Here is a 19,205-nt window from a genome sequence, read left to right on the forward strand (position 1 = left end):
CCACTAGGGCTTTAAAGCAGAGCATCTGATAGCATCGAGTAGGGTTAATAGCAGCGAAATGCTGGCGAATTTTTTTTTTACCTTCGATGCTTTCTCAGAATTGATGCCAATCCTTGGGTTCTTCTTTATCTGCCCAGTTTTTAACAGAGAATTACTGCCTTTCCTCTAATTTTTATATCCTTTATTCTTAGTTCTTATTTTATTTTAATTTAATTACTGCCCAGTATTTATTTTAATTTTTTTAAATTCCGCTTCACTTCAAAAAACGAGCTCTTCGCTTCTCGCTTCTCGCTTTAAGCGAAATGGGGGTTGTCGCTTTTCCTCGCTTCACGCTCTTCACAACACTGAATATAGGAAAGACGTATGATCATGTGAATTGGGATTTCCTAATCAGTGTTTTAAAAGATATGGGATTCAGTAGGAAATGACTTAAATAGGTATTCTTCTATATCAGCATGGTCAGATTTTCAGTTTTGATTAATGGTTCTCCTGTGGGCTTCTTTCCTTCACAAATGGGCCTTAGGCTAGATGACCATCTATCTCCTTTTCTGTTAGTATTGGTTATGGAAGGATTTAGCAGAATGCTAAGGATAGCCAGTCATAGTGGATGGATAAGGGGCTTTAAAGTGGCTAACATTGGGTTCAATATTATGGAAAATCCAAACTTTTTATATGCTGATGATACACTAGTTGTTTTTTATGCTAGTGTGGAGCAAGGCATTTAAGGTTGATATTATCTGTATTTGAAGAAGGTCTGGCTTAAAAGTAAATTGGAGGACGAGTATTATGTTCTCTGTGAATCAAATGCTCAATGTTTCAATACTTGCTCGCTTACTGGAATGTCAACTCAGTAGCTTACCAACTAGATAGGTGATAGGTCTCCCTTTAGGTGAAAAGAACATGTCATAGGGAACTTGGCAAGAGGTGACAGAAAGATGTGAAGAAAGAAGCAAAATGGAACAACCAAAACCTCTCACTGGGTGGAAGGTTGGTCCTGATTAATGCTGTACTTGACTCAATGCCAGCTAGTGTGTCTGTGTGTGGTCAATAGATTAGATGACCTGCAGAGAAACTTTTTGTGGCAAAGTAACAAGGATGGATCTTTTCACTCCGTCAAATGGAGCTCTACATCTATTTGCCGAGGAGGAGGATTGGCGATCAGGAATCTGAGGCACACATAATAGTAGCCTTCTTATGAAAAGGCTATGGAGATACAATTCAGAACAAGAACTATTGAGAGAAGTTATCACTATGAAATATGGCCAAGACAACCCCCGATGATCGAAACAGTCATCTTCTCCATATGAAGTGGGAGTATGGAGGAATATCGAAAATCTATGGCCCTCTTTTAGATCAAATATTGATACCAAAGTGGGTAATGGTAGGAGGGTGTCCTTTTGGAATAACAATTGTGTAGGCATGGGTCCCTTGAAAGAACAGTTCGCTGACATATTCAACCTTGTACAACAACCATAAATTACTTTGAGCTCCTACAAAGAACATGGCTGGAACTTCAACTTTTGAAGAAGGTTGACTAACTAGGAAATAGGCAAGGGTGCAAAATTTTGAAAGCACCAGAGCATTTTTAAGGTTTTAACAACTATGAACCTTTACAGTGAGCTTTACTTTATCTTCGTAGTTGCTAAAACCTTAAAAATGCTCTAGTGCTTTCAAAATTTGGGACATAAGCCAATAAGCAGTCTCTTGACCTGAAAACAGAGATGAAAGGTGGACATAACACAGAACGTTGCATGTTTCTCTAGACTACTAGCCAAAGAATCACGCTCAACACATGAGAATTGTAGAAAAGTAGCTCACAGTTTTGTCCCAGATGTAAGTTATGTGGAGGAAAACCAGAGACACTAAATCATCTCTCCCACCATTGCCCTATTATGCATAATTGGCGACAGTTGTTCATGAATATGGTCGGTATTGAATGGGTGTTGCCTAGGAGCACCAATGAACTACTCAAATGCTGGGGAGAAAAAGAAAGCAAAGGAGATAAAACAGATGATGTCTCATTTTTCTAATAATCATGGTGTCAGAACTAGCTTGCGGGCACCTCAACTAATTCCACGGGGTGCCTGCCACCTCCCACCAGCATACATACCAAGTGAATCTGTCCAAAAGGCTTGGACAGCTGGGAAGAAATCACCTAGTGTTTTTTCCTCCCTGGAATTTGAACCTAAGACCACATGGTTCTTAACCAACTTCATTGACCACTAGGCCACACCCTTGGGTGCCAAAATTGTAGGCTAGAAATGGTGGAATACCATTCTTGCAAGTACAAAGTAGACTGTTTGGAGATAGAGGAATGTAAGATGCTTTGAAGACAAAGTCAGCTCTCTACAGAATATCAAGATTAAGTGCAGACTTGTTTTTCACTTTTATGTAAAAAAAAAATTGTAAATGAAGCTGAACCATTGATAGAATCTCATAGAGACCCTACAAGTACAGGAATGGGACTAATTCTTTTGCTATGTAATGCCTGTACATATTGCATAACCTTTGTGCTACAGCAGTAAAATAGTTATCTTTTCAACAACAACAAAAAAATTAGACACTGTGTAGGGTTTGTAGGACAGAGGGCCTAGCGTGCTACACAACCATGAGTGACTTGAGAGTAAAAAGATGAGTCAAATATCTCCAATTAGGAAAAAGTGGATATCATATAGTTGATGTGTCAGCTAAGCTAGAACACTTAAAACGTATATGCTGATTCCATGAAGTACTTGAGAGGATGCTTTAGGTTCTCTTTTACTTGTACACCCATGAACCACCCCAATCTCCTAGGACAAGTACATTACTAAGAGTCAACCAACGCCAAATTCCATATATATGAGACATGACCATGGCAAAAACAAATGAAATAAAGCTTACACTGAAACTAAAATTGGTTTTCTGAAGCAACTTTCACAGAATTAATCCTTAATTAACTTGTATCTGATCTTTAGATAGAATTCCATTTCTTCTTGACAACAGGCAATGGCCTGCAACTCCTTTCAAAATTCTCAACAATAGGTACATGCCACATGTAGAGCATCATGCCTACTGTTGACCAAGCTTGAAAGAAGGTGCTTTTCAGAATATAATGAAGATTTTAGACCCACTAACCTAGACAAGGCAACAACGGATAGTCCTTAAGTCAAGATTAGGTTGAGGAGCAATACAGTCCTATCATGAAGAGATATTGGATTAAGAAACTTCAGTTACAACAACAACAACAACAAACACGGTCTTCATTGAGATAGGCCTTATCAATGTCATATACATCAAGTCTGGTTTCTACACTGCTTCTTTCCCATTAAACAAGAAACATCAGTTGATTTGAAAATGAGACTAGCCTCAATTTCTAGTTTTCATAGCTCAGTAATTTTTTGATACATGTATAATCAACAATGAAAGGTAAACTAGCAACATGCTTGAAAAAAAAAATGAAAGAACAAAATTATCAAGAAGTGAATAAACCTCTTAACCAAACACTGCTCTGCAGCCACTGTCTCACCGTGAAGACCTCTCTTTAGCTTGAATTTTTGATGTATAAATCATACAACTCGGGCATCTTCTCCTTGAAAGGAAGAACATATTTCTTACGAAATCGTGATTCAGGAGATGACACGGCAGTGTAAAGACTTAGCTTCCCTTTTATCAGCTGGTTTTCTTTAAGAAACTTCAAGATTTCATTCCTTGGCCTGACCCTCTTCTCCATACTGTACTTTAAAAGTGGCGCATGAGATGCCAGATAACTAGGTTCATACCCCAGTTCATTCATGAAAAACTTCAATGTTATCTTTATCTTAGCCTCTGATGAAGTCAAACAGTAAGGAAGTTTTCGCACCATTGCGCAGATATCAGAATCAGACCATCCAAAACTCCGGAAAATATCTAATTTCCTTTCTAATTTCGATTCATCAAGCGACACAAGTGCTTCAATGGCATGAAGAAACATTCGTGACTCCCGAGGTACGTTAAAATTCTTTTCTGCTTGATTTACTACTCTCTCAAGCCACTCAGGGTTATTAAGCAGATACCTAGGACGCCGATGAAAAACCGTCTCAATATCCACCCGTGAAAACCCAAGATTTTGCAACAACAATATATTGGGTGGTATTACTTTAGGGAGATTATTGGAAAGCAGCCTAGGCTCTTTCTTAACAACCCTAGCTACAGCATCATAACTGCCCAAATACTCCCGAAGATAATCAAGACTGGGTTTAATTGTAGTATGTAAACCTCTTGTCAAGAAATTGCTTTTATTGATAAATGTAACAAGGTCAGACCCAGATAAGCCAATTTCTTGTAAAACCTTAATTTTGGGTTTTAGGTTTTTATCAATATGAGAAAACAACACTTCAGGGGAAGAAGAAACGAGGGTTTTGATCTGGGTTTTATTCATACCCACTTTTTGAAAGAGATCAAGTAACAATTGTGGCTCATAATTTCGGAGTCTCGAACGAGTTACCTTGGAGCTTGTAGAAATGGCTTCTTTGTTGGAGAAGCCAAGTGAATTTACCAGAAAGTCCACCAATGTAGTTGCTGCAGCTGTGGAGTAAAAGAGCTGAAATCTGATGGAAAAGAGATGTTTTGTTGCGCCATTGCCACCCAGTCCAAACATCAGTGCAAGCGCAAGCACACTTTGTCCCCAATTTGTTTGCAGGCGGTAGCGGGGTATACTCCTAGTACGTTTTCGAACGTTTCCTTTGTCAAGGTAGGTCAATTTTAGTACATTAATAAGAATCCTAAATGAGAATTGAGAAATCTAAAACTTAACGTACAGTTAGGATTGTTTAGAACAAAAGTATATAAATTATATTCAATTTAAAATTTAAAATATAATTTAGAATAACTTGATAACTAATTATTGTATCTACTGAATATTAGAGAAATAATTGATAGTGGTGTTATAAAAATTATTTCTTTGTCGGAGCCCACTATAAACGACGATGATAATAGCGATTACTGATGATGTTGCAAGATAGTGGTCCATTGTAATCGGTGAAAGAGGCTAGTGATGCTAGTTGTACAATAGTAAATAGTGATAAATGTTTGATAGTGATCAGATATTAGGGATGTACGATGGCGGTGAATATATAATCATTACTAGTGGCAGAGATGGTTGATGGTGGTTTTTGTCTTATGATGATTGTAAGTTGAAGGCTGGTGGTGATGATTTATGGTGGAGGTGGTTGGAGATGACTGCCAATGTTAAAGGTGATTGAGTTTTGTTTTAAGATGGAGACTAATAGTCAGAGGCGGACCTACATTGAGGGGAGGGGGAGGGAGTCACCAGAACCCGTTAGCCTCGGTAAAAATATTATATATATAAATCATATATATCTATATTGTCACACCCCGACCTTAGGAGATGCGGCCGGCACATGATGCCTGAAGGCCCGTGCGAACTGATGTCTGTTCTTGCACTCTTTTATCTATAAAACCAAACCATTGAGGCCTTCAAGTAATAACATTAGAACTAACATGTGCATAACTAATTACTTCATGCATATTCATAACCGCACCCAACAAGGTTATATCCCATTCTTTTGCATACAACCAAACTCTAGTTTGCAAACCTCTAAGAGTACCAAAAGGAGTTCACATTTATATGACTTGGTCGGGAAAGGGCCTCAAAATACCCAAAACGTTTAGTATCTCTGCCTCAGTACCTATTGACTTCTGAACTGCTATTCCGAAGGAGCAGACAACAACAACCAGTCAACTAGAACACCACCATGCTGGGAAGAACGTCACCGGGCCTATCTGCATCTATGGGTATGAAAATAGCGCCTAAAAGATAAGGGCGTCAGTACGAAAAATATACCGAGTATGTAATGCTAAGAAAGCACATAAATCAAAATCATGATATAAGAAATATGATCGCATGATTTTCAACCTGGGTACCGAGGACAACCATCACCACTGGGGAGACTATGAACCAAGAATTATAAATGTTTGCAACTCTTATGAAACCAAGCCACTCATTGGGGCCATGCATTAGTTTATACTATACATATTTATACATGTCATTAACCACTATTTGGGCACATTTTATCACTCCATACCCGGCCTCATAGAGGACTCGGTCGTATCTGACCATAGGAGGGCTCGATAACCTCACTTCACACATCATTATATCCGACCACATAAGGGCTCAGTCATACCTAGCCTTATAGAGGACTCGGTCGTATCCAGCCACACAAGGGCTCGGTCATACCCGGCCTCATAGAGGACTCGGTCGTACCCGGCCACACCAGGGCTCGGTAGTATCTTATCTTACATTGTTCCATACCCGGCCCCATAAAGAGCTCGATTATCCCCGGGCATACAAGAGCTCGGTAGCATTCCACATTGTAGCCAACCGATAGGTGCCATACCCATCCGTCTATAGTGTGGCTTGATAAAGAGAAATAGATACATATACATAGATAAGTGTAATGCAGAATCAACTTCAAAAGGTATTGAGTTTAAACTTAGAATGAATCATACTTTCCAACCTCAAGATACCAACTGGAACATTTTAGTTTCCACAAGAAATGCTACCAGCACGACAGTACAAGAACATAACAACATTATTGACCGAAGCTTACTACATAACCTTACAGTGTAAGATTTATTCAGAAGGAAGGAGAGACTTACACTAGCTCATGCCAAGAAAGTTGCCCTAATTACGCTTCTATGGTGATTAACTTTGCCTCAATCAAATCTTTAGAACTAATACCACTAGATGATAAATGTTACAGCAGTACATTCTAATGTTTCTTCAAGCTAATTCCTAATAGAACCGTCTTCTGATTTAATTTAGTCTATTATAGAATCTCAAAAGAGATGTGAGAGCGTTTGATGGATTGTGGTGAGTGATATTCCTGGAAAATGAGATAGAATGAATCTTACTGCCTTTATATATAGGTACCAATCATAGGAATCTCTGTCGGGTTCACATACAAAGTGGGTAGCACCGCATTGGCTGTCGTGCCCGGTGAGACAGCTGGCTGAATCTGGTCGCATGCAGTTGCCTCCTCTGCTGGTAATGCGTCTCCATCTGATTGGTCGCGCTTAAACTTCATAGATACTCCATCTTCATATGTGGGGACGTAATATATATATTCAATGAGGATCCCTTAAATATTTGATACACGAGCTTCCTTGTGTCTTCTTGTTGTAACTTCTGGTCTGTTTTTTAGGTTATGAAGACCCCTATTTATAGTTGTGGGAGGGAAGAGTTATGATAAGAACAAACTCTTTCCGACCAATCAAAATGAAGTGTGACAAGGCCGCATTTGATTGGCCAGAACATGTCACTTGCACATGTGGCGCAGTTTCATTGGCCTTTTAATGTGACTTGGCATGCCTTGTCATTTTAACATATGGCATGATCCTATTGGCTCATCCGTTTGACTTGGTGTGCCACGTTATTTGACACATGGCACTGGGCCTCTAGGAAGATGACATCTTGGGCCTAATGAAGTGGGCACATCGCTTGTAGCCCGATTAAATGGGCTAGCCCAATCAATGTTTGTTGGACTTAAGTAATTAATCCAATTATATTAACCCATAATATTTATTTGGACTAATAAATTTAAATATAGTCCAACTTACTTATTGAATTTAAATTCAATAAATTTTGTATGCCCACAGGTGCTATGGACTTTTTGCAGGACTGTCTAAGGCGCCACAGGTGGCGCGCCATGCTGAAGTAAAAAACTTACCCGCACCCGATGTATACACCAAATTAGTTAAATTAACCATAGGAAATAACTACAATATCTACTAGAGTTTTTTCTTTAAAAAAAATTAATAAAAGATAATAAACAATCCTAGTAAAGCTGAATGTTGTCATTACTCTTCGTGTTTTTCCGATTTTAGATTTTCAAGTCTTTGGTTAAGCTTATGAAACTTATCCGGAGGGACGGTGATATAATATGATGGTATTTATAAAGAAGATCTTAGACATCTTGAATAACCTTATAGGATACTTCCTCCGAAAGCTAAGTTTTCTTGTAGTTAACTTAATTTCTACATGTTAGAGTTAAAGTAGAACAATTATCTTAGGCTGCCTTGTTGAATGCCTTAAATAGTGATTTGTTCTGTGATTTTATAGCTAATTTTTATGTTAAAGATGAGTTGAATGATCGACTATAAGTTAGTGTAGAAAGGTGGAAGCTAGTATATTTTTGGCTTTATAAGATCCTGAAAAAATCAATGAGAGTGTATTTGGAGCAAAAATTTATTTAAGAAGAAAGAAGGAGAATTTGGGTGGTTAATGAGAAACTTGTTGGCCTTGATTTGCTCCCATACGATATTTGCCAACAACAGAATAGCTTGAAAACATTAAAGATTATATCATTATTATTATTATTATTATTATATAAGAATAAGATAGAGTTAACTACGGTTAAATACTACTGGTTTATAATTAAATAAAGCGATAAGTGTCATTTAATTATTGACTTGGTGTTACACCTGGTGCGGAAAAGTTTTTCCCCATGCTGACCTGGGCACGAGTCTATGGGCGGTGTATTGCTCCATCATGGACATAGTTTTTCATCTTTCTCTATATTTTTCTTCCATTTTAATTTCAACTTGTGCGCATTCAATCCAAATCGCTTCCAGACTCCTACACATATAAACATCAAAATTAAGCTCAAGTCGTCTTAACACACATTAGAATTAACAAAAGTAGGGCAAAATGTGAGACAATTCGCATACAAAAATATATATTTTTAGCCAAACATCAACGTAGTTATCCGTGCACTGTGCAATTGATAGTTAACTTGCCAAAGAGCACACGCAGTTTACAACATTTTATAACACTGATCATTATGCTGAGAATTTTATCCTTGGATTTGACTCCACTTAAAAGGATATAGTTTTGGTTTTGAGCCATTAACTATAGCAGTAAGTAGCGTAGTTGTTTCCTATCATTTTATTTGTCACTGGGGTGGCAACATAGTTAAAAGAAAATAGGTAACCACCCATATTACCTACTAAAAAATGGGTTGGAAAATAATTTTTTAAAAATGGGTCAAATATAAATAAGAACCACATTATCCATTTAGAAATTGGATAACCAATGGGTAACCAATGAGTCTAACTTTTACATTTGTAAAGCCTCAAATTGGGGGTTCCTCATGTTTGAGAGACTAAGAATTTTCCCAAAAGTGATCATATGCAAGAAGTCATGGATAATATGGTTACTCATATTATCAGCCGGTTAACCCGTTTTTTATCCGTATTAAATATGGTTCGGATCGAATAATTTATCCATTTTTATTACCCGTTTTCGAGCCGAACCATATCCGACTCGACCCGCCCGTTTGACACTCCTATTTGTAACAGGTAGAGAGAGAGCAGAGAAAGAATTGACTACTTTTTAGCTCAAGAAAGAGGAATGTAGCGTACTAATTTTGGCTATTTGAATTGGAGCAAGAAAAGATCCATAGTTCCTAACAGCAATAATACTTCTGAGTGGAAGAAGCTCTAAAATGGCATTTATTGATCTACTAGTCGCTTCACAAAGCGTTGCTTGCACCTGATGGTTCTGAGTATAATGATAATGTTTGTAGCTTCATTGAGGTTGAAGAGGCTAATAGCCCGTTTGGCCAAGCTGCAAAAATTAACTTATTTTGAGAAGTGCTTTTCTCAAAAGTACTTTGGCGAAAAGTATTTTATGTTTGACTAATTAGTCTGAAAAACACTTCTGAGCAGCAATTAGTGTTTGGTCAAGCTTTAAAAAACTGTTTCTAAGTGTATTTTTCTCAAAAGTGCTTCTCAAAAAAGTATTTTTTGGAGAGAAGCTACTTTTTCTGTTTCTCCAAAACTGCTTCTATTTCTCTTCAAAAGCACTTTTTTTCGTTCCAAAGGCTTGGTCAAACACCTTAATTTTTGGCCAAAAGTACTTTTGAAAAAAGAAGAAGCACTTTTGACCAAAAAGAAACTTGGCCAAATTTGGAGCACATGTTTGGTGTATGTCTTCGCAGACATCCACTTTGTTCACCAAGCAAGGTGTTACAATGGACAGGTCTATTTTGGTTCAAACTTTAAGATATCACCTGCTTCTTTACAACATTTTATTGACATTTCTATCCTTATTCCTATATATGATTGTATTTTGGTTCCTCGACCAAGATCTGTGACTCGGAAACCTTCGGGCATCAAAGAATTGGAACGGGAATTTTCGTGTCTATAGTTGCCATTGTAGCTCCAGCCATAGTTGAGAAATATCGTCTACAAACTGCTCTAGAGTATGGGCTGGTTGACAATCCGATGGCAACTGTTCCCATGAGCATCTGGTGGTTAGTACCTCAGTATCCAATGGCGGAGCCACCTTATAGGAAGGGGTGTCAAATATACTGTGTGGGTAGGCAAAAAAGTAAATTATATATATATATATGTTATGTATTGACTTCCTTAATTTTCTGATATATTTACTTTTATATATTTTAATACCCCTTAACGTAAATTTTGGCTCCACCACTGTCAATATCTACTCTATGGTATATCTGATGTATTCACCTTGATTGGGCTGCAGGAGTTCTTCTATGATCAGGTGCCCGAGGAGCTGAAAAGTGTAGGTATTGCTCTGTATCTTTACGTCATGTAGTAAAGGTTGATACCTTATTTATTTTAAATAAATACCCTTTTAAAAAATTATTTTAAATATATTTTGTAGCTACCTTTTGATTTTTATAGCCAAATATCTATTTATGGTCACCTCCTACACTTAAGTCATAAAAAGTATGCTTTGTATTATTTTTCTCTCTCATTCTTCAGATTTTTCTCCACCCTCTCTCTCTCTAACGCCAGTCTTTCTCCATGAATACAATCATGATTCTCCACTGATTCATCTCCATTGTCGAACGAAATTTTCATTGTCAGTGGCATGGAGCTCTGAATCAATGTCGAAATCAAATCATGTCTTCAATTTCGTGAACTATACTTTCAAGCTGCCCCTCGACGGCGACCTTTGTTAAACCAGGTATCGACAAAGACCCATTAATGGGTGTGGCTAAACTGACAAAGTCGAGGTTCTAAGTATGATTCGGGCTTGTGGAATCATAAAATCTTTCCCTAGATGGTTCTTTATCCCCTTGTTGTCTTTACTTGCTCAGATTCGAATTATTCAAGCTAGTTAATTCCAAACATTGTATCATTAAACTCTATTGGTAAAATACGACCATGATACATGACTAACGTGATGGATGACTCGTGGCGAGTATCTCCCAGTGGGGTGTCTAGACATCATTAACCCTTATAGCTAGTGGCGATTCAGGGTTTTTGCTCGACGGCGGTTTCGCCGGAAATTAGGGTTTGTTCTTGAACAACGACGATGGAGTTTGGGGCTGAACAACTTGATTTTGCTGTTAATATATTTCAATGTATTTTCAACGTATCACGCTGTATTTTTATGTATTTCATTGTCTTTTTTTTCATTGTAATTCAATGTATCTCGATGTATTCCATGTATTTTATTGTATTCACTGTCTTTTATTTCATTGTATTTCAATGTATCTCGATGTATTCCATGTATTTTATTGTATTCACTGTCTTTTATTTCATTGTATTTCAATGTATCCCGTTGTATTCTATGTATTTCATTGTATTTATTGTCCTATATGCCATGAATGTATTCATATGTTTTTTTAATTAATATAATTTATGTATTCAGATGTATTATATAATTTTTCTGAAGATTGCTATATTTTTGGGGTATTTTTCGGGTGAGTATCTTTTTTATAACTGGAAATACAAAATTTGTGTGTTGTAATTGAGTTTGTTGAGTTATATTAGGAGTCTATTATGTTAATTGATTCAATTTTCGTTTAAAAACAGTGTAATCCCCTCTTTCACGCCGTGAATACAGTCGAATACAATAATCTACCTAGCTATAATCCCATGTTTCACGCCATGAATACAGTCGAATACATTCGAATACAACAACTGATTAGCTGGACTTCCCTGATTCACGGCTATTTTTGCTATTGTATTCATGAATACAGTAGCTTAAATACATCTAATACATCTTATAACAACATCTACAATCTGTAATATAGCAAATAGTATCTATAGATAGCTAATTACCACTAAAAGATAGTGCTTTATGAAAATTTCTCTATTTCTATCCAATTATGTTGTGAAAGTTTGTGGAATCCCTAATTAACTTTGTCTTCTATTAAATCCTCCCAAACCTCTTACAAGTTTCCTCTTTGAATGCTATCCAATTCACCAATCCGTTAGTCAGTACAAACGAATTATACCAACCAAATATTTCGTGATGCAAATATTTCGTCATGCATTGCTAATTTTTCATCCACGGACTTAATTCGAGTTCCTTCTGTCATATTTGTACCTCACAGGTTGTAGGAGCGAAGGCTCTAATATTTTCCAGGAAGTAAAATGGAAACAAATAATCCTTGGAACAATTTTCTCATGTTTTCATTAATCAATAACTACATATTAGAAATGAAAAGGAAAGAACTGGAATGGAACTAAATCTGAAACGAAAGAATCTAATCAATCAACTCCCACGAACAATCATAGGTTCGAGTTGAATATAGAATATAATAGAGAGAGAAGTTGTACCTTTCTTTACTTTAGCAACAATGGCGTAGCCACACCATACGAAGGGTGGTTAAGGTCACCAGGAAATTATACTGTATATATAATTCAAATATACTACTTTATATGATTATATATATTATATTTTGAGCAACCTTAACACAGTTGAGTGACGCAGTCCAACGGTCCAGGGTGTTCAAATGGGTTAATTTCACTGGTGGTCACTCAACTAAATTTAATTGCACTAAATTCACTCAATTATTTTTTGTCACTTAAAAGTAACTAAACTTTCATATTGTCACTTAAAAGTTATTTTGGCTCAAACCCCGACCATAAATATAACATGGCATAAAATTTAATGAGAAATATCAAAAAATAAATGCCACATAAACTTAAATGGATTATACCCACTTTAGATCCATTTCTTCCTTAATGTGATTTGACTCATAACCCAAATGCATTCAATTAAAAAAAAATTAAATTTCGCATTAATTTAAAATGATTATCTTATACTACAAAATTCTTGCCTTTGTGTTACATAATGCCTATTTTATAATTATTCTATACTAAAAAAATTCTTATCTTGTCTGTATGCCCCATCTAAGTCGTTTTATAAATCTACTGAAGTTAAAATACGTCTGTATCCAACTCACATAACATATCTATAATTTTCTAATGAAATTAAAATAGTATTGTATTCATCTTACATAACATATTAATGTATCTAAGCATAGAATAATAATAATAATAAGGCTAATAAGAGTCTATTTTCACGATAAACATGCAATTACAGACAACCTATTGCAATTGTTTAGACAAAAGAAATCCTCTTCATCTACAACCTAAGAGGATTCTGCAACCTTTCCCTTTCCCTTCTCCATTTTCTTTTTCTTGCTTTCTTCTAGAGCCTTTTGTAAGTCAGCTTTACTTTGTTTTACCCTGCTTCTTGTGGCTCTTCCCTTAGGCATTGAAGAGGCAGTAGGTTTTGTGGATGGAGTTTTTCTTTTCTTGGATGACTTGGGAACATTTGAGGCTTTTGGTGTGGTAGCTTTGCATTTCTTTGGGTCATAACTTTCCCCAATCTTTCTTAGTAGATCAGCTAGGGTCTCTTCAGTAGATGAAACGGGTTCATCTCTCCTTTTGCTCAGATGAACCAACCCCTCAGCAGCCTCCCCAGACCCACTTCCCCCTGACTTCATGCCACTCTCTTCTAACCTCTCTTGTGCAACCCCACATATAGCAAGAACTGATCCCTTCCCATTTCCCTTCTCTTTTCCACATACACCCTCTCTCTCTTTTTCAAACTTCTTTTTACTTCCACTCCTACTAATCTCAGCCAACATAACAACCTAATGGGTCCAACCAGAACAAAACAATTTCTAATTTTTCAATAACAGATGAACTTACCTCAGTAGGGAATTCTTGAGTGTTCTCAAAGTCATAAGACCCATGTCCATCTCCCTCAGTCACAGATTGAAAAGATTCAGTCTCAGAGCTAGAATCAGAATTTTGAGCTGGACTTTCTTTCACTTGTCTAGCTTTCAACCTTTCGTTTAAAACCATCCTCAAAGCCCCAGATGCTACAATTTTTCGGGCAAGCATTTTCTGCCTTCGAAACCTAGGTTTTGGAGATTCACTGGGTGGAGTACTTGAGGATGAATTTGAGGGAGAAGGTGGAGGAGGGGTTCCTCCGGAACCAAAATACGGTCCCGATAACAATGGTCTCAAACATTAATTCTTTTCTTTATTTCTTAGATATTTAGTAAAAGTGGGTATAGTCCATTTAAGCTTATGTAGCATTTATTTTTGGATTTTTCTCATTAAATTTTATGCCATGTCATATTTATGGTAGAGTTTTGAGCCAAAATGACTTTTAAGTGACAAATGTAAAAGTTTAGTTACTTTTAAGTGACAAAAAATAGTTGAGTAACTTTAGTAAAATTGAAACATAGTTAAGTGACCCTTAGTGAAATTAACCCTTTTCAAAGGGATGTATTATTTACTAGTTCAAAGTCGTCTGCCCATTTTGTTTGCCAAACTGTAACGGATACCATCATGTGTGGTCTATTTGACTCTTTTTTAATCTAACAAAATTTCTAGTAAAGTAACTCTTAAAATTTAAAATTTGTATAAAAAATAAACAACTAATTTTTAAAGTAGTTTTTTAATTAAAAGTTATTTCTTAACTAAGTTTTATAATTTAAAGTCAAGCTCTACAAAGATTTCTTTTTCTGTACAAACTACAAATCGTCTCGACTCTCTCTTTCCTTTGGTTTTATGCTTACTTTTATTTGTAAAATTTCTATTGTTTGTTTTTTTATGCTAATTTTAATTTATAAAATTATAGTTCTATGATACACCATTCATCAACAAAAACCTTTATTGACTTGGTTAATGTTTGAACATCCATTCTGCGTAGAAGCCCAAGGGCCACCGAAGCGGTTAATCACGCTCTGGTCTCATGGCCACACTTCATCAACCAGACTTGATTTTCTATCTTCTGATGCTTGCAATACTCTAGCAAGCTTAGGAAATCAAAGTGTCCTCAGTGACACCAAGTATGCAAGTCATTTACTGAACGCTACTTAGTTATTAATATATATATTTCTTGTTTGCTAAAAAAAAAAAAAAGTTTGAACATCCTTAACGGGACTTCTTGCTATCTGCCATCTAGCAGCTTAAATCTGAGCCGTCCAGCTTCATTAATCAAGAATTAATCCTGGCCATCACGTAATTTGTCTTCATTTCAGTTTTCGGGCTTTTTAAAATTATATTCTCAGTATCCAATCCTGTCGAAGCCATTACCCTACATTAGTAATGCAAATCTCTGCACCAATCAGGAATAATGCAAATCCCCGCAGACCATAAGCGTAACTTTCTCCAATTTTAATAAAATTTCCAGTAAAAAAGGAATTAAGGGCCCGTTTCCTTTTTAATAAAAAAAGATTCTTTTTTTTCGAATTTTTTTAAAAAAATGTGTTTGTCAAAAATTTAGAAATTTTTCGAAAATGAATTTTTTAAAAATAAAAAAACTTCAAAATTTTTTTTAAAAAAATTTCCCACTCACAAATAAGGTTGTATTGTGGGCTGGGCCCAAACGGGCCGGGCCGGGCCAAACGGTCCCGGTCTTCACGGTCTCAATGGGTGGAACCGGCCCAGGGTGGTCCTAAGCCCACCTGGTCCCGGGCTAAATGGGCTGGGCCCACGGGCCTAATGGATTTTTTCATTCCGGACTATTTTTTTTTATCTAAGGCAATTTCTTGTAAACTATATATGTATATATTAATATAAATTGCCTATATATAGCTATATATATATAGTATGTATAGTATGTATATATAGGGGTGTATTGTGTGTATATATAATTATATATTGCCTTATATAATATATAGCTTATATATATATACTTATATATATACTTATTGCCTTAGATATATATATATATATATATATATATATATATATATATATATATATATATATCTAAGGCAATGCCTTGATTGTGTCCGTACCATTGAATCAAATCCTTGGAGGTAGGGTCGAGTCCAACTTTTGATGGCAATTATCTTTCTTTTTTTCCTTTTGCGGGGCTAGTTTGGGGGGGGGGGGGGGGTTGGTGCACAGGCAAGGAAGCAAAAAGTAGGAAGGGAAGAATCACATATGTCTAGACTTTGATGGACAGAGTTAGCAGAAAAATATATTAGCGGGAGATAGTGTGCACTTATTAAAGAGGTGGTAATGGAGGAAATATATTTGTTATGGTATATTAACTTAGCTCTTGTGAGCCAAAAATAAGCTTTTTGATATATCGGTAAGAAAAAAAAGGACTAATTTTAGTATAGTTTTAACCTATCTATGTTTAACAAATCTTATGGGTACTCTCCACAAAGTAACCCTTGTAAAGTTGTAATATATAGTTGAAAATTCCATATGGTATGTATGTACAGATTAACCCGATATTATTATGTAAACATTTTCTTTTTGGACAAAAATCACGAATATTTCTGGAAAAATGATACTGTATCGCCGCTGTAAAAATAATAGCCGAAAAATGTATAAAATTTATATATTTTTTGTATATATATACATTATGTATGTTATATACAAATTTTATACTCTTTTCGGCTACTAAATGTAATAGTTTCTGGCACGGGTTAAAAGTGATAATACCCCAAAATTTCTCCAAGACAATATTTAAAGTATGAGATTTCTCAAGGGATTGAAGTCATCTCTCGTTGCAAATTAGGAATCCACTCTGCACATGTAATTGAAAATTGAAATTCACTAAGCAATTCAGCATCTTTGACCAAATGTTGCTATAAAAATTTAGTTGGGCAAAATAGAAAATTAATAGATCGGCCGAAATTAATTGCATTAGCTAGTCAAAAATATAAAATATAATACCCATACATAAAAATATACATTTCGTCTGCTATTATTTTTGAGAGCTACTAAAATATATATTTCTCAATTTATTAGTTGACCCTATTTGTCTACCAGCATATTTATTAAATTGAGACATTTACAGAAACATACCAAAATATAAAAATGTTTACGAGCCATAGGATACCATTTAGTACTATTTTTGTCCAATAAAAGGTTAACAATCATATACAATATTCAAAAGACCTAAAAAGAAAATTTTCAATGGGAAGAAATTAAATTAACACACACTTGTTGCCCATTTAATTCCCAACGTAGATTGAGAAACTTTCCATATGTATTCATGGAAAAGAAAATTACCATATTGTTGCTTTGGGCGAAAGAAAATAATATTAACCAATGAAACCTACTTGTTGCACACTCAATTTCCTAAATGGAGACTGAGAAACTTTCCATATATATTTGTGAAAAAGAATGTTAATTACCATATTATTGCTTCTGGGCGGAAGAAACATGGAGTAATTAACTAACGGAAACTACTTCTTGTGATTGTAAAACAAAAATTTTCCATAAATAATTTCCACGATCAAAAAGTTTCCATAATTAAGTTGTTACTTTGGGTTAAAGAAACAATTAACGAATGTAAGCCCTACTTGCTGCCTAAGAAATAATTCCTATAAATTCAGTATACGTAATACTCTCAAACCTCATTCGCTCTCTTCCCAGTTTAATTTTGTTTCATTGTCATTCAAAGCTAAAATATTCAGAACAAAGTTACGTTCTTATGGAGCAGCTTGGTCAAGAGGGTTTCCGTTTCCGTCCCACCGATTCAGAAGGACTTACGTACTTGTTGAGATTCGTCGCTGGACAAGAGTTGCATGATGCTGGATTTATTACCACTAACGTTGACGTCTATGGCAAACAAGAACCTTGGGAGATTTACGACGACGGAGTACCCTGTGGTGATGATGAGGACAACACCAGTTATCGCTATTTCATCACAAAGCTGAAGAAGAAAAGCAACGCGAGGTATCATCGTTCTGTCGGAAACAAGGGAACTTGGAAACAGGACAACAAGGGGAAACCAGTTCACTACAAAAATATGGGAAACGCATCTTCAGTGGTTAATATTGGATACAAGACAAATTTGTCTTACAAGAATAAAGAGTTTTACCCTGAAGATCAGAAAGATGGACATTGGCTCATGAAGGAGTACGAGTTGTCTAAGGTTATTCTTCACAAGTTCGACCAAGACCGTAGAGATTATGTTCTCTGCGCCATCAAGAAGTTGAAGCACGTTAACAGTTCATCCGAAACTTCAACAATAACAACGTTGAATAATGTTTCCGAAGGAACGGATGAGGTAACAAGTTCTGTTGATGACTTGTTGGCTACTAATAATTGCAAGGGTTATTATAATATGTGCAAGAATTTGGAACACTATGATACGATGGCTTTTCAAGAATCAATGGTGATGAATAATAGTGTTGATGAACCATTACAAGTAGTGGCCGAACCAGCTGAAGTTCGTGACTACTTATATCAATGGGATGGACAGGAATTGGACAAATTAAATCAGATATTAGATTGTGTACCCGAGGTTGATGTAGCAGCGGATATTGTCGAGCCATTAGCAGCAGTACTAGAACCAGAGGTGACTTATACTTGTGGACAACATTCTGTTGAAGCCACAGCCATGCTCAACAATTTTGATCAGTCGGTGCCTGAAGATGTGCTTGGCTTGGATCCATGGGATATAATGGAGTTAGATGAGTTTAATCGGATGTTAGAAGATGTATCTAGATGTATCTGAGTGTTGTCCAGAAGGATGGTGATGATCAACAACACATGACAATAAGGTTATGATGCAAAGGATGACGAGCAACTTCTGAGTGTTGTCCAGATAGACAATGAGAATCAACGACGATGTGTAACAACAACAAGGTTGTTCTGCAAAGGATGACCAACTACTTTGGGTTGTCTACTAGATGTTGGAGCCACAGACAGCTAATATTAATGCTAACCTGTATATGTATACATTCTTCGACAGGCTCTTTTCTAGTGGTAATAAAATTTGAGTTGGTTCTTCATTAAAATTTCTGTATTTTTGTATGTAGTAGTATTTCAGTGCGAATATTTTTTTTTTCAATTGCTAATATATATTGTTCTTATGATGTAGTCAATCCTAGATGTAATATAACTTTATATATTTTGATATGGCACTATATGTAATTTGTGTCTATGTACGGTACAAGAAAGAATAGTGA

The 19,205-nt window shown here is 35.9% G+C and overlaps 2 protein-coding genes across 4 annotated transcripts; one reads left to right on the plus strand and one right to left on the minus strand.

The window, feature by feature from the left end:
- Nucleotides 1–3,209: 3,209 nt before the first annotated feature.
- LOC107831615 (transcription termination factor MTERF8, chloroplastic-like) lies at nucleotides 3,210–7,136 on the minus strand. 3 transcript variants are annotated; one of them, XM_075254520.1, is made up of 3 exons: nucleotides 6,637–7,136; nucleotides 5,667–5,787; nucleotides 3,210–4,698 (listed from the first exon to the last, which is right to left on the minus strand). In XM_075254520.1, exon 3 carries the CDS (start codon nucleotides 4,613–4,615, stop codon nucleotides 3,521–3,523), a length of 1,095 nt encoding a protein of 364 aa, XP_075110621.1. In that variant the 5' UTR covers nucleotides 4,616–4,698; nucleotides 5,667–5,787; nucleotides 6,637–7,136; the 3' UTR covers nucleotides 3,210–3,520. The 3 variants fall into 3 exon arrangements, with proteins under 3 accessions (XP_075110621.1, XP_075110620.1, XP_016514885.1); XM_075254519.1 differs by having other exon boundaries at nucleotides 3,210–5,787; XM_016659399.2 differs by having other exon boundaries at nucleotides 5,667–7,136.
- Nucleotides 7,137–17,509: 10,373 nt separating this feature from the next.
- LOC107831613 (uncharacterized) lies at nucleotides 17,510–18,823 on the plus strand. The gene has a single exon (XM_075254363.1). The coding sequence runs from the start codon at nucleotides 17,723–17,725 to the stop codon at nucleotides 18,749–18,751; it is 1,029 nt and encodes a 342-aa protein (XP_075110464.1). The 5' UTR covers nucleotides 17,510–17,722; the 3' UTR covers nucleotides 18,752–18,823.
- Nucleotides 18,824–19,205: the final 382 nt, after the last annotated feature.

This window comes from Nicotiana tabacum, chromosome 6 (genome assembly GCF_000715075.1).
Source record: "Nicotiana tabacum cultivar K326 chromosome 6, ASM71507v2, whole genome shotgun sequence".
In the NCBI taxonomy this organism is placed as follows: domain Eukaryota; kingdom Viridiplantae; phylum Streptophyta; class Magnoliopsida; order Solanales; family Solanaceae; genus Nicotiana; species Nicotiana tabacum.